This window comes from Scyliorhinus canicula, chromosome 18, assembly GCF_902713615.1.
Source record: "Scyliorhinus canicula chromosome 18, sScyCan1.1, whole genome shotgun sequence".
NCBI lineage: Eukaryota > Metazoa > Chordata > Chondrichthyes > Carcharhiniformes > Scyliorhinidae > Scyliorhinus > Scyliorhinus canicula.
In genome coordinates, this window is record NC_052163.1 from 9,320,313 (window position 1) to 9,336,280 (window position 15,968).

At 42.3% G+C, this 15,968-nt stretch overlaps 1 protein-coding gene across 10 annotated transcripts in view; it reads right to left on the minus strand.

Annotated features, from left to right (window-relative positions):
• Positions 1-15,968, minus strand: part of helz (helicase with zinc finger) — a 259,376-nt gene that overhangs the window by 122,462 nt on the left and 120,946 nt on the right. For all 10 annotated transcript variants that reach the window (XM_038777996.1, XM_038777990.1, XM_038777999.1 and 7 more), the window contains one exon: positions 2,918-3,036. In XM_038777996.1, coding sequence (XP_038633924.1) covers positions 2,918-3,036 — 119 coding nt within the window. The remainder of the gene's footprint in view (positions 1-2,917; positions 3,037-15,968) is intronic.

The window sequence follows — 15,968 nt, forward strand, 5'->3', positions numbered from 1 at the left end:
ATAAGCAATGCTGAAAAACAGAACGTTCTCATAGCTTTGTGTCTTGTACTCATCAAACAAAGACGACAGAAAGGACATAGTGTCTTTTGCAACAAAACAAATTAGGTGACCGTATTCTCTTGATTCTTTCCCCAGGGCAATGCCTTGGCCAATTAGAGTCAAGCTGCCTGGTTTAAACATAGAAAATAGGAGAAGTAGGCCATTCAAGCCTGCTCCGCCATTCAACATGAACATGTCTGTTCCTTTATCTCAAAACCATACTCCACCGGTCTCCCCTCGACACCTTTAGAGTTTAGAAATCTGTCTATTTTCTGTTTAATGATATTTGACAGCTTTCTGTGGTAGAGAATTCCACAGGTTCACCACCTTCTTTTCTTTTAAATCAATTTTGAGTACCCAATTATTATTTTTTTCCAATTAAGGGGCAATTTAGCATAGCCAATCCACCTACCCTGCATCTTTGGGTTGTGGGGGCAAAACCCATGCAAACACGGGGAAGAATGTGCAAACTCCACACTGACAACGACCCAGAGCCGGGATTCGAACCCGGGTCCTCGGCGTCGTAGACAGCAGTGCTAACCACTGTGCCACCCTGGTTCACCACCTTCTGAGTAAAGAAATTTCTCATCTCCGTCCTTAATGGCCTACCCCATATACAGAGACTGCGAACCCTTGTTCTAGATCCCCCCCAGCCAGAGGAATCATCCTTGCATGCCGTCTGACCAGCCCTATCAGAATTTAATACATTTCAATTAGATCCCGTCTCATTCTTCTAAATTTAAACTCTACTTGGCAGTAATGGTCAGTCATCAGTTAACTGGTGTCTCTCTATGGCAAAGCCTCCATCAATCAACTCTCTTCTCTTGCAGTATAAATTGCTGTCCATTATATTTGATATTCTTGCGAATTGCTCTGATGAGTGCATGACGAAAATCTTTGAAGTAGTGTCTTTTTTCAGCAATACTCAACTTTTACACAAAACGTCTATCAATAACAAATTGAGACAGCAAACACTATCTCGTGGCCTGACTTGCTCAATACATTATGGCAATGGTAACCCATAATCAGATTTATCCATAGAAAATGTTTTTTTTAAAATCACAGCCTTTTTGCTGTTGCTGTATTTGTAACCTGCAGCATGTCAATGGTGCATTTGAAAAGATAGTCTGGCGATGTACAAGTAATAGAAGGCAGTTTTACAACCATAATGACCTATAGCAGGCGCCTCAACTGTTAGGGATGAGTAATAAAAGTTGGCCTAACCAGCAACACCCACATCCCATAAATGAATTTTTAAAAATAAATAAATAAATGAGGGAAAAGGAGAAAAAAAAAGAGAGATCACAATACTGGATGACGGTCCTTCAGTCCATTTGATCTTATTCTTTCAAAAGGACATGTCTTTTTCTTCCAATCAAGCACAGGTTGGGTGCCTGATCACAGAATGGGAAAATAAATAGACATTCAGGTCACACCGTTCGAGAACAACTTTGGTAAAAGCAGAGAGCAGGGTGTTTCCCTAACTTCCTTCATAACGGAGCAACTGTTATATGTCTGTTTGGGTGGAGGAGGAGGCGGACAACTAATGAGGGGGAAAGGCAGATGCCCAATCCTTTCTTCCTACACCCTCTCCACTCAGAAAAGGAAAAACGCTTGAAGACCCCTGTCACACACCAAGCTTACCAGCCAGAAATCCCTGTTAACCTAACAGATGGTCAGGAAGTAGAGTTGGAAAAAATTCCATTTATCAATTACACAAAGGCAACATTCTTGGACATGTATAATCAATGCAGAAACTGGCTCAGAAATGGCACACACTTCTGAGCATGTCCCAAATAAGTCTTTGTTGAGAAATTCCTGGCAGGCTTGTATAACTGGCAACAAATGCATCCAACTATCCAGAGTTGCCAACTTCAAACTTCATAATGGTTTTGCCACATCTGTCCAAAATCTGTAGATGCCATTTCTTTAGAAAGATCTTTCTATCTTTTAAATTTCGATTTAAAGGGCACTGGTGCCCAATTATCACTGGAATAATGAGTGTTATCCGGCAACAGGAACCATTTTCTCCAGCCATTTTCCTTTTTCTTGTAAAAGCAGTTACTGTGATGCCAGACAAAAGGGGTGATTTCAGAGCCAAGTTGTCTGGACATGCTGTTTTAAAACTGAAAACCCTGGCAATGATATGGAGGATAAGGTCAACAAAATTTGCTTTTAGAAGAAACCCAATTGTCAATTTAAAAAGGAAATCAAACAGACCATTGTGCTGACAATATCCGGATATGGCGCAACTGAACCCAAGTGAGTTCAACTGTAGCTTTTTAAGGGGCTGGTTTAGCACAAGACTAAATCGCTGGCTTTTAAAGCAGACCAAGCCAGGCCAGCAGCACTATTCAATTCCCATACCAGCCTCCCCGAACAGGCGCCGGAATGTGGCGACTAGAGGCTTGTCACAGTAACTTCATTTGAAGCCTACTTGTGACAATAAGCAATTTTCATTTTCATAAAAGGAAGATTCTGGGATTGTGGTGGAAGGGAGCAAGGGAAGTTTTGTGTCAGCAAAAAGATTACATCGAAAGAATAAGCCATTCAAAGAATATTAAACCTAGATGGGGACAAAGAATTATTGGCTTTTAAGACAGAACCTGTTGCAAACAAAACTCACTACAGAAATCATGCTATTTATTACTTTGAAAGAACAGCAAAACGAAGATGAATCCTAACAGCAATCTCCAAAACCTTGCAGCAAAAAAACCGAGATGAAATACCATGTGACATTCTCTCAGTCACAGAAATTTAAAAAACATAAATGGCAACAAGTCCGCAATCATTTAGTGACTCAAGAATTAATAAGCGGATAATTCACACCCTGATATGGTGGCTAATGAAGTTCAAACTTCATCCCGAGGTCACTTACCTGCATGTGATCGCCAGCTAAAACAATCCTCGTGTGTCTACTAGCTAGTGCCAAAGGCATGATGGTCTCGCACTCCATTGCTTGAGCAGCTTCATCCAACAGAATATGAGTGAATAAACCTGTTGATAATCAGACAGTGTGTGAAAAGTTAATTGTCAGTCTAAAATCTTGAATTAAACATTTTCACTGAATGTAATATTCTACTTGAAGTTGGCCAACACATGGGGCTGGATTCTCTATTTTTGGGTCTATGCCCCCACGCCGGCATCAAAACCGTGGAGTTTTACTCCTGAAAATCCTGGAAAGAAGGGACATGAGCCCATAGCCCTGCAGGGGGTAGCAGGGACCCGGAGTAAATCTCGCAGCTTTTGCTGCAGGTACGAGCTCCCGCACTTCCAGGTCAGAGGCCGCACATGCACACGGTGGTGACCTCCAGCGGCCGGATCGTGCTCCAGGGTAGCCTCGGGCCACGGAGCTAGACCCGAAAGAGTCCCCCGATCGGCCCCGTGGCCGACCCTCAAACCCCGCACAATCATTCCCCGGCTGCCTATAAGACACACACACACACACACCCCCCCCCCCCCCCCCACCCCATCGGCCCACCCCTGACCAGGGCAGCCGCAGACTGAGTCGACAGCCGCCGTGCGGGTATCCCAACCGGCAATACCAGGTTAGTTCCACGCCGTCAGGAACTCAGCCGTCCAGGGTCGGAGCAGGCCTCTGGCAATGACCCCCGGCGTACCCCCCGGTTATGCCGCTTTTCGGTGCCCGGAGTATCACCAAATCAGCCCGGGCCCGATTTCATGATCAAACTGGAATCTCCACCCCAGCGCCAGCCGCGATTTCGCCGTTGGGGTGCGGAGAATCCAGCCCATGGAATTTGAGCATCATCCATTTTATTTTATTTTTTAAACTGACATTTTCTCTAATTTCATTATTCATCACCTGTGGTAGTAGGCAACCTGCTTTCAATCTCCATCAATCTCACTATTAAGCAGAAATGTTGGACTTGGAAGTTGGACAAACAGCACAGGAGAAATCAAGAATGCAGAGCCCACATCCCACCATTCTATTCAGCAGCACATTAATATCCCAAATCAAACTGGTATCTCACTAATTTATTTTCCTTGTTGGTCAAGCTCCAATTCACAAAGCCACTCCATCCTCCTCAAAAGGCATAAAAATGCCTCCGATTTATTCTGTAAACTGTCACACAACTATGTCCAGAACAATTTAAAAAGATTTTTTGAAGGATGTTTGTATCGCTGGCTTGGCCATCCCCAATTGTCTTAGAGAAGGTAGTGGTGTGCTGCCTTCTTGAACTGCTGCAGTCCATGTCTTGAAGGAACACCCACAGTGCTGTTAGGAAGGGAGTTCCAGGTTTTTGACCATCAGATTGACTTTTACAAGTATTTCCAAACAGTTAAGGTACTGAAGCCCCCTAAATAAAATGGACACCAGAGCAAAAAGATTTAAAGTACAGAAAGACATAGATTAACTCCAACAAAAGCTGCCATTGTCTCACATATCTCATTGCATGCAATTGATTAAAAACAGAAAATATGCAGAATACATGCAGAGACTGGTTGCAGCACAGTGAGAGGTAATTTAGCCTGTCATTTCTGTGCTAGCTCTCTGCAAGGCCTCCTACCCGCCTGCCTGTTCCGCTAGCATTGTTCTCTCTTCAGGTGCTTATGCATGACCGAATCTGCTTCCACCACTCTCTCGGGTAGTGCATTCCACATCCTGACCATTTGCTGTGTAAAAAAGCTTTTCCTCTTGTTGCCTTTGGCTCTTTTTCCAATCACTTTAAAACAGCATTAAGTGGTCCTCAATCCTTCTACCAATGGCAACATTTTCGCTCTCCCTATTTGGTCGACTTATTTGATTTGTAAAGGATGTCGAGAGACACAATGAACACAACCTTCAATTTTCTGCAATCTCAAACAAATATTACAAAAAAATTGCAGCTCTTTTTAAATTTCTGTTGCAGATGTGCCTCCTGCAGTGCTCAATGTAACAATACCTGCGCTGTTTTTAAAAATTTCTTTTTTAATTTTTCCGATTAAGTGGGCAATTTAGCGCGGTCAATCCACCTACTCAGCACATCTTTTTGGGTTGTGGGGGTGAGACCCACGCAGACACGGGGAGAATGTGCAAACTCCACACGGGCAGTGACCCCCGGGGTCGGGATCAACCCCAGGTCCTTGGCAGCATGAGGCAGCAGTGCTAACCGCTGTCCATGTTGTGTTTGCACATTCTCCCCGTGTCTGCATGGGTCTCACTCCCACAACCCAAAGGGATGTGCCGGGTAGGTGGATTGACAACACTAAATTGCCCCTTAATTGGAAAAAGTAAAAAAGAAATTTCAATAAAAACAGCACAGAAATTGTAGAGGTTACATTGAACATTACAGGAGGTGCAACTGCAACGTGCTGCCCGTTTTATTTAAATGTAATCACACATTTGGAATCCAGAGGGGCTGGTTTAGCACACTGGGCTAAATAGCTGACTTTTAAAGCAGACCAAGGCAGGCCAGCAGCATGGTTCAATTCCCATACCAGCCTCCCCGAACAGGCGCCGGAATGTGGCGACTAGGGGCTTTTCACAGTAACTTCATTTGAAGCCTACTTGTGACAATAAGCGATTTTAATTTCATTTCAAATTACTAGCGATCTGAGTAGCAACCAGCACAGCAGTCGAGACTCTTGTTTTGAAAGATATCACTGCCCTTCAAAATTATCGGTCAGACTCCTCTTTTCACCTTCACATTTATAAAGAGATCACAGAACAGAAGGTGATCTTGGTCAGCAACTGTGGCTGGAGAAAAAAAATATATGAAATGTCTGAATGTGAACATTAAGCTTCTCAGCATCAAATACAGTAGCTGTTTTTTTTTAAAAGAAACACTGCTTTAGAAACTAAGCACAAATATACTGATACAATTTCCATTTTTTGTGGTAATAATACAAGGACAATGCAACTTTGGAGCTTTGATCCAAATATGAAATGGAATGGTCTCCTGCAGAAGGCAGAGCTACACGCCACTAGGTTGTATAACCACAGAACTGCATTGCAACATCAAACCTAGTTTACAAAAAGCAGGATGATTTACACTTAAAAATCAGTATCCACTGGTCCTCCCACACACTTTCTAAACTGAAGAGATCAGTTAAATATGGAGTGTATGCATTCAGTACATTTACAATTCAGTGCCACAGACTGACCTTACCCAAATGTCACCAAAAAGCCAACACTGCCTCTCAAAACAAAAACAGGACACATACATGTCCATCCCATTATGCATTAACTCAGCTACACTGTGGATGCAACACCAAATACTACAGAGCAGAGCTATTGAACATTTTCCCAATTAAACTACTCAAAATGTTCAACTGACTGTCCAAGACACAATAGTACAGCATAGGAGGGCACTCAGCTGATGCACCAGCTCTACGGAGGAGGATCCACTTAGAGCCACTCTTCCTCCTTTGCTAAAACTTTTTTGCCTTGACTCACTCCAATGAGAAGATGCAAGGCAGTTTTCTGAATAATTTTTGACATCAATGTGTATATTGGTCACAGTACAAGTCAAGCAAACACAGGAGTGTGAAACTAGGGCTCTTGCAGTAGCCCCAATAGTCTGATCTGAGTCAAATTATCAGGAGGAGGATGTGAAACAAGAACTCCTGCTTCTCTGGAACAAGAGAAGAGAAAAGTAAAGGGAGAGGTTCACCATTCCCATAAATCTAAATCAATAACCCACTCGCCGATTCACAGTTTCTGTTCTGCCAGAACCACTGGGCTCTAGACCTCATTAGAGTCTTGGTTAAAATTTGGATAAAGGAGTTGAATTCCAGAGTTATGGGGAGAGCAACTGCCTTTGACATCAAGGTAGTATTTGACCAAATGTGCTATCAAAGAGCCCAAGCAAAAAAGACAATAGGAATCAGGGGAGAAAACGGTTGATTGTTTGGAGTCATGAAGGCCGGTGCAGACACGATGGGCTGAAGAGCCTCTTTCTGTGCTGTGAAACTCTATATGATTCAATGACTATATCTAGCAGAAACAAAGACATTGGAGGGGCATCAGCTCAACCCAGGATATCACTGCAGATGTTCCTCAGGGCAATGTCCTTAAGTCAAGCCAGCTTTAGCTGCTTTATCAATGACCGTCCCTTCGTATCCAGAATGTGGGATGTGGACTTCTGCATGGCATTCCTCATCTCTGCTGTGCTGTTTGTAGGCACATGTCCAACATTTTAGCACAAGATTTTGACCATGATAAGATCAGAAGTGGGGGTCTTCACTTATGACTGTAGTATTCAATTTCACTTGCTACTTCTTCGAAAACAAAAGTAGTCCATTCCTGCATGTAGCAATATATGCAGTGCTCACCACTGCGCTGCCCTCACTTATGAAATTAATTACAGATTTCATTGTTTTGATCAAACTCAAGCTTGCTTTGTGACTACTTCAAAGACAGTTCATGCATGCGTATCTCACGCTAATGTACATTTTAGAAGAGAGATGAGGACAAGATCTTAAACATGAGAGAGAGATAACAAGCAGTAAACTGTGCACAGATCGAGGACAGCCAGTCACAATACTGGAAACAATTTCACAGTGGTGTAACATTGTTTAATCTATACAGCCAAGTTTTACAAATATATGTTGGGTTGTGTCAGTGAAAGGAAAGATTTTTGCTCTAGTTAGTTGCATAATTTAATACTGCAGTGCAACAGAAGCAAACTCAAATTTATAATTCTGCACAATTTCCGTACAGAACACATCATCCATCAAAATTATTGTTCTAATATAATGTGATAACTCAGTTCCTCAAGCAATCAGATATGCTAATTTCTAAACTAAATAGCATATCTTCAGAATTATTGAAGACTGATTAAGAGTCAGATTAAAAAGCCCTATTAATATTGTTCCCATTAATTTTGTATTCTTCAAGGTCCATTCAGCAGTTCTCATTCCAGAGAACACTGTACAACGGTCCTATTTCAGTTGAGCGTTGTCCTTCATTTCTGGTAATATTACATAAATTCCATGCTTCTCTTTCCCAATTAACCACAGTAGAATGTGCATTTCCAACACAGATAATTAGGGAATCATAATATTTGTAAATGATTGTCATTTAAAATATACCATCTGCTATTAATAATGGAATAAGAGTACCATTAGCTTTGGACTTCTGTTTTCCTGCAAGATTTAAAAAAAGTTATCAAAGCGTCTGACCTTCTTTCTCAAATAGAAGCAGGCTACCATAGAATTTATAGTCTTATTTACTCTGAAGAAAAACATCTTCTACTTACCTCAAGCTCCGACAAGAGGGGAAAAATGCAATTTTCTGAAACTACTGACAACACTCTTCCCAACTTTATACATTAAAACTTTCAGACACAATTCCCATTTGCAAAACCTTACTTTCTATTGCAATGTTTTTGTCAAAGCTCCCCACTCTACAGTGCAAACCAAGAAAACAGATCCGACTGAATATCTGCTTGAAGAGAAGTTCTTACTTGTATTGATGTAAAGACAGAGATCCCGTACATCAACTGTATCGAATTAGATTGCTGTAGCGCAGGGGTGGGCAAACTTTTCCGTGCAAGGGCCACATTCAGAAATTCACAATTTTAAAGGGCCGCATAGTATATTAAGTAAAATAATTACTTCACCCGGTTATGATTCTGGGCGCCTCATATAGAACATAGAACAGTACAGCACAGAACAGGCCCTTCGGCCCTCGACGTTGTGCCGAGCAATGATCACCCTACTCAAGTCAACGTATCCACCCTATACCAGTAAGTAACCCAACAGCCCCCCCCTATTAACCTTAAAAAATAAATTAAAAATTAAAAAAAAAAAAAAAATTTTTTTTTTAATGACTTGGTGGGCCGCATAAAGACCTTTGGCGGGCCGTAGTTTGCCCACCCCTGCTGTAGTGACATGTCAGTTTCTGTAAAATTGCCACAGAGAGGAGCAAGAAACAGAATCCTTCTCACTCCTGGAAGCTTAGTTTGATACTTAAATGCAAGTCAATTGATCAAGAGTGTAAAAGGTCTCCAGCATTATTTACCCAAAAGCTATCAGAGGGGGATAATCTAGATGTCTTCTATTAGGGTACCAAGAGACAAGTAGATTTGGGCAATCAATAGCACCTCTTGGAAATAGGTCAGATGTTTATTAATTTTTCTGAGGGAGTAACATTTAAAGTGTCCTTTGCTACACCCACCAAAATGATGATAATTTTCAACAAGAGAAATTAGGACTTAGCTTGACTTGACTGACAGCACTTTAAACTCAAGGGTCAGGAATTGTAGGTTTAAATGCCACACTGTGGCAAGCATTTTAATCTATGCTATATTGCAAATTGTTCATGTGTTTTAGAATGTACATTTTAAGTTTTAGAATGTAACTTCTAATTTTGAGAATTGAAGTTTTAACTCTAGAAAATGGGGTAGATGCAACTTTAAGAAACTGGGAGGTTATCACACTCCAAAAGAATAGACTAAATGGGGCAGCACGGTGGTGCAGTGGGTTAGCCCTGCTGCCTCACGGTGCCGAGGTCCCTGGTTCGATCCCGGCTCTGGGTCACTGTCCATGTGAAGTTTGCACATTCTCCCCGTGTTTGCGTGGGTTTCGTCCCCACAACCCAAAAGATGTGCAGGATTGGTGGATTGAACATGCTAACTTGCCCCTTAATTGGAAAAGTTGAATTGGCTACTCAAAATTTTTAAAAATAAATAAAATAAGAATAGACTGAATGGAGATATAAACCAGCAGGTGATGCGTTGAGGCAGTCTGGGGGGTGTTACAGTTGTTTTGGGTTATTTTGTTGCCTTTCATTGTTTGTTGTTATATTTTCTGTAAAAAATGCCAATAAAAATTATTTAAAAAAAAAAATAAACCAGCAGGTGGTGAGAAATGCAATGACCCTAACTGAAAACAAAAGCAGAAATGGGAAACAAAGAAAACTGATGCTCCCAGTTTCCCAGGAAACAAAAACTGAACTAGAGGTTGAACAGTCTGGGCAGACTCAAACTGGTTGAGGCTATATGAAGAGCCATGGCCATTCAAGCTCGGAAGTTGCAGAGAGGAACTGGTGTTTGTGCAGCTCACTAAGAGAAAATAGCCAAAGTAAATAAATGGTTTGATGGATCTGCACTGTAAGCAGAATAAAAAACTAATTTCAGCATTCAGCAGGTGGAATGCATAATCTCAGTTTGAATTTTGTGAGGGAACACAACCTGGGAGATTGCTCAATTTAAGTGAGTGTAAGCATCTATAGTGGGTCTCAAACTACCTTGAAAGCAACCGCAGGTTAGTTTTGGAAGCATTGAAACGTAACTGGAACAAGAGACTGAGGCATTCGCAGTCAAAAGACAGTAAATGAAAGTTTTACCTCAAAATAACTGGAGCCGAGGATAATTCTGCACAGGTTTGTGGCACACTAATTATTGTTCCCAAAAGAAGTAAATAACTAAGACACTGTAATGTGCAAGAGGATTTTTGGGAAATAAGAAGACATGGTCCTAGCATATGTGGGTTGAAGCTGAAGTGTAACTTTATCAAATTTGCTTTATTTAATTTTTCTATATACAATAAAATTAGTGTTTTGTTAAAAACAGTGAAATCTTGTAATTAGTAAAAATGAGGTGTTTGATTCTGTTTACATCTTAACAGTTCCTAACTGGATCATTACAGTTGCCACTTGGAGAGTATTAAGTTCTGCGGCATTCAAAGTCTCATCCTTCAAACTGAATATCAAACCAAGGGGCCATTGCCCACTCAAGTTGAAAACAAAGATCATATTAACAGAAATTAAAGAACAATAATGAACTCTTCCAGTGTTCCAACCATCATAAGTACAGTAGGGGCAGTCCTTGGACTTGCAATATGATTTGGCTTTCAGGAACCAATTGTAAGTTGTAATGTTTTAAGTCGGAACCATTTTCCCATAGGTACAAAGTTATAAATAGGGGATTGGTTCTTGAACCAATGCCCAACACCGTAGTTTAATTGAACAGTGAAAGGTTTGAGAGATCTTTCTTCAGTATAATTTCCTTACTAGTGTCTTTTACCATGATATAATAATGCCTACACTTTCAAAGATCACTTCTATACTGTATCCCGAGAAGCAATTTGCCCGTGTTGAGGTTGTGAAAAATGGAATATGATACAGTTCGCTGGCATAGCCTTGTAAAGTAGAAACCAGCATTGTAATGTTGAAACAGGGTGTCAATTTATAAACTTAAGTGCTTTTTATTGTTGTAAAGTCAAGGACTGCCTGTATATTAAATCATCATGTTCATGAGGTACTGCTGTGAGCACAACAGCTGCCACATGAACCTGTGTAACAACGATTCTAAACCAAGTGACTGTGGAACTTTGGAACATCTTCAAGAGATTACACAAGGCCTGATACACATTTAAGTATTCCTTTGTCAGTTCTAATTCAAAAAGAGAAAACAGGAAAACTAGACATGTAATTCTTTACATTTATTTCACTGAAGGGAGTGGAGGAGAAACTCAAACATAGAGGGTATACCTGCATTCAAAGGACATAGCTGTATTCAAAGGACATGTACCAAATCAGGGTATTCGCATAAACAAAATACAAGTACGACTTCAAACAGCAGCTCCATAAATGTTGTTGAGAATGATTTTGAATAGCATTACACTGCACTAACTACAATGACCTTTTGCTTTAGTCAAACTTTTCCCACCCGTTGGGCAGTAATGCAAAATGAATTTTACCAACCACTTAGCCAATTTATCACAAACACCTGTGAAGATTTCCATTTCGGCTTTGGAAATCAAAAACTTCCATTTCTGAATTCCAAAGTGTCATAATGGGCACAAAACGTTGGCAGTTTCTCTTTCCACAGGTGTGCCAGACCTGTTTTTATCCCCAATCACCCAGTTTTGCCAATTTAATGAAACAAGGTTCTTTCACCCATGCGGTGGAAATTATGTTAATTTAGAGAAAATGGGAGTTAGTATCTGATGTGAACCTAAAAGAACATTTTACAACAGCTTTTTCCTTATGCAAACGGAAACAAGATCAGAATGTTTCCCATAACCTCCAAATTTGGACTCGCATAATATTGCAGCACAGGAGGAAGACATTTCTCCCATCATGCCTATGTTAGCGCTTTGAGCAATCCAATTAGTCCCACTCCCCATAGCTCTAAATTCATTCCCTTCATGTATTCATCCAATTCCCTTTGGAAATTACTGCTGAATTCACTGTAACCACCCATTCAGGAGTGTCGTCCAGATCCAAACTAAACTGAATAAAAAAATACTTGCATGCCAATCTGGTTAATTTGCCTTTTGTTATAAATCAGCATCCACTGATTAGTGACTCTTCTATCACTGGAAACAGTTTCATCTCATTTACTGCAACAAAAATTTCACGGTATTTAATACCCATAAGACATAGCAGCAGAAGTAGGCCCATTTAGTCTGCTCTGCCATTCAACAAGATCATGACTGATCTGATGGGATAATGCTCAGCTTCACTTTCCTGCCTTATCCCATAACTCTTGATTCCCTCACTGGGTAAAAGATCTGTCTATCTCAGCCATGAACCTAACCACCCAGCCTCTACAGCCCTCGGAGGTAAAGAATTCCATAGATTCACTACCAGCAGAAAATTCCTCCTCATCTCAGTCTTAAATGAGAGACCCCTTACTCCGAGATTGTCCCCTCTGGTCCGAGACTCTCCCACAAAGGGAAACAACTTGTCAGCATCTACCCTGTCAAGCCCCCTGAGAATCCTATGTGTCTCAATAAAGTTGTCTCAATGAGTACAGATCCAACCTACTCAACCTCGCCTCATCAGAAAATCCCTCCAAACCCAGGGTCAACCTAGTGAACCTTCTCTGGACTGCCTCCAATGCCAGTGTATCTTTCCTTAGATAAGGGAACAAAACTGTTCACAGTATTCCAGGTGCGGTCTAACTCGTCCCCTCTATAGTTTCAGCATGACTTCCCTATTTTTATACTTCATTCCCTTTGGAATAAAGGCCAACATTTGCTTTCCCTATTACCTACTGAACTTGCATGCTAGCTTTTTGTGATTTATGCACGTTGACAACCAAATCCCCCTGTGCTGCAGTTTTCTGTCGTCTTTCTCTATTTAAATAATATTCAGCACCTTTATTCTTCCTCCCAAAGGACATAACTTCTCATGTTCCTACATTATATTCCATTTGCCAAGTTTTTACCCAGTGACTGACTTAACCTGTCTATTTCTCTTTGTGTCATCAAACTGGACAATAGTACATGCATTTCCCTCATCCAAGTCATTAATATATGTTGTAAATAATTGCGGCCCCAGCACAAGATGCACTAATAGTGACCCTCCACTAGTTACAGGTTGCCATCCCGAAAATGCCCCTCATATCCAAATTCTGTCTTCCAAACGTTAGTCAATCCTCCAGCCATGCTAACATACTACCACTACACCAAGGGCTCTTACCTTATTAAATAGTGTTAGGAATACAATGGTAGTTTTAAGGGATTTATATCTATATTGGTAAACAACAGAAATAAGCTAGTTTAGAATTATAGAATTTACAGTGCAGGAGACCGCCATTCGGCCCATCGAGTCTGCACTGGCTCTTGGAAAGAGCACCCTACCCAAGGTCAACACCTCCACCCCATCCCCATAACCCAGCAACCCCACCCAACACTAAGGGCAATTTTGAACACTAAGGGTAATTTATCATGGTCAATCCACCTAACCTGCACATCTTTGGACTGTGGGAGGAAACCGGAGCACCCGGAGGAAACCCACACACACACAGGGAGGATGCGCAGACTCCGCACAGACAGTAACCCAAGCCGGAATTGAACCTGAGACCCTGGAGCTTTGAAGCGATTGTGCTATCCACAATGCTACCGTGCTGCCCCCCAAAGGTCTGTTAAATTTAATGTTTCTGTACCTGAAGTACCCTATCTCTATGTACCCTATCCATCTCTATGTAACCTATCCATCTCTACGTACCCTATGCCAATTTGCATACAGCTCAGGTAATAATCCAGAGCGATTTGTGGGGTTGGGGTGGAGCCGGGAGTGCAGGAGGCGAAAGAGGCCGGTGTTCTGGCCTTTGCGTCCCTAGTAGCCCGGCGAAGGATCTTGCTACAGATCTTTTTTTAAAAAGGTAATAATCCAGAGATTATAACCTTGGAGGTTGTTGTTTAGTTTAGTGCCTAGTTCCTCAAACTCTATCTGTGCAGAACCTCTTTTCTCATTCTAAAGTCATTGGTACCAACATGGAACTACATGGACCAAGACAATGGGATCGTGCCCCTACCACTGCAAGTTCCTCGCCAGCCCTGCGCATACGTCCCGAACTCTGGCAACAGGCAGGCAACACAGCAGTCTGGATTTGCACGTTTCCTGCAGAGAAGTGTAAATCCCCCTCACTGTACTGTCTCCCTGCTATCTCTACATTCTTTTTTTTTTAATAAACAATTTTATTGAGGTAGTTTTTGGCTTTATAAACAGTTACAGACATCATCAGAAAGGAAGCAAAAAAGGCAAAAATGTGCAAACATCCACGTACTTTCAATACTTCCATCGTACCGTATTGCACAAGCCCGCTCCCCTCCCACCCGTACTACCCGCCATATTTTCCCTCCTACTCTACTCTACCCCCCCCCCCTCCCCCCACCCCCCGCTGACGCTCACTCTCCCCGCAAAGAAGTCAATAAATGGTTGCCACCTCCGGGTGAACCCCTGCACAGATCCCCTCAAGGCGAACTTAATTTTTTCCATCCCCAGGAAACTTGACATGTCCGCAAGCCACCACTCAGTCTTCGGGGGCTTTGAGTCCCTCCACGCCAATAATATTCGTCGCCGGGCTATCAGGGAAGCAAAGGCCAGCACATCGGCCGCTTTCTCCCCCTGGACGCCCGGGTCTTCCGAAACCCCAAAAATTGCCACCCCTGGACTCATCACCACCCTTGTTTTTAGCACCTGGGACATGACCCCCGCAAATCCCTCCCAGTACCCCCTCAGCTCAGGGCATGCCCAAAACATGTGCACATGGTTCGCTGGTCCTCCCGCGCACCTAGCGCATTTGTCCTCTATCCCGAAAAATTTGCTCATCCGAGCCACCGTCATATGGGCCCGGTGAACGACCTTAAATTGGATCAGCCCGAGCCTTGCACATGTCGCGGTCGAGTTTACCCTACTCAGGGCCTCTGCCCACAGCCCGTCCTCCATTTCCCCGCCTAGCTCCTCCTCCCATTTAAGTTTCAGTTCCTCTGTCTGGGACCCTTCCTCCCTCATGAGCACCTTATAATACTATCTCTACATTCTTATGAATGGCTTCCTGCACCACTTGAATGGCTTCCTGCACCACGGTGCCATGGCCAGTCAGCTCACCCACCCTGCAGTCCCCACTCTCATCCAAACAAGCTGTGAACCTCAAACCTGTTGGACAATTGTAGAGGCTGACACTCCTGCTATCTGGGTCCCTTTACCTGCCTCAGCTGCAGTCACATCCCTTGTCCCTAACCACTTTCCACACCAGAAGACCCTATCCTATGGAAGTCGACCATCTCCTGAAACAAAGCATCCAGGAAACACTCTACCTACCTGATGCATTGCAGTGTCCGCAGCTCAGCCTTCAGCTCAATGACTCGGAGCCAAAGTTCCTCAAGCCGCAAACACTTACGACAGATGTGTTTGCTCTGGATCACTTTATTCAGGAACTTCCACATGCTGCAGCCGTAACAAATCGCCTGCCCTGCTGTCCTAAGTGTGTTTTAAATAATTTATTTGTGCTGCTTATATATCTTCTGAAATAATCACCAAGTTGTGCAAGGTTTTAAACCTTAGGAAAAGGGTAGAGCTTACCCACTTGGCAGATGCTCACCAAACAGCTAACTCCTTTTCCTGTCGTAGAGTAACAACCAATCCAAACTCAAGCTTGCACTCTGATCCTTGGTGCACGCCGTTTATATCTCTTACATTAACTTTATTCTATTTTGGGCGATTTGTATCACCATACTTTATTAGACCC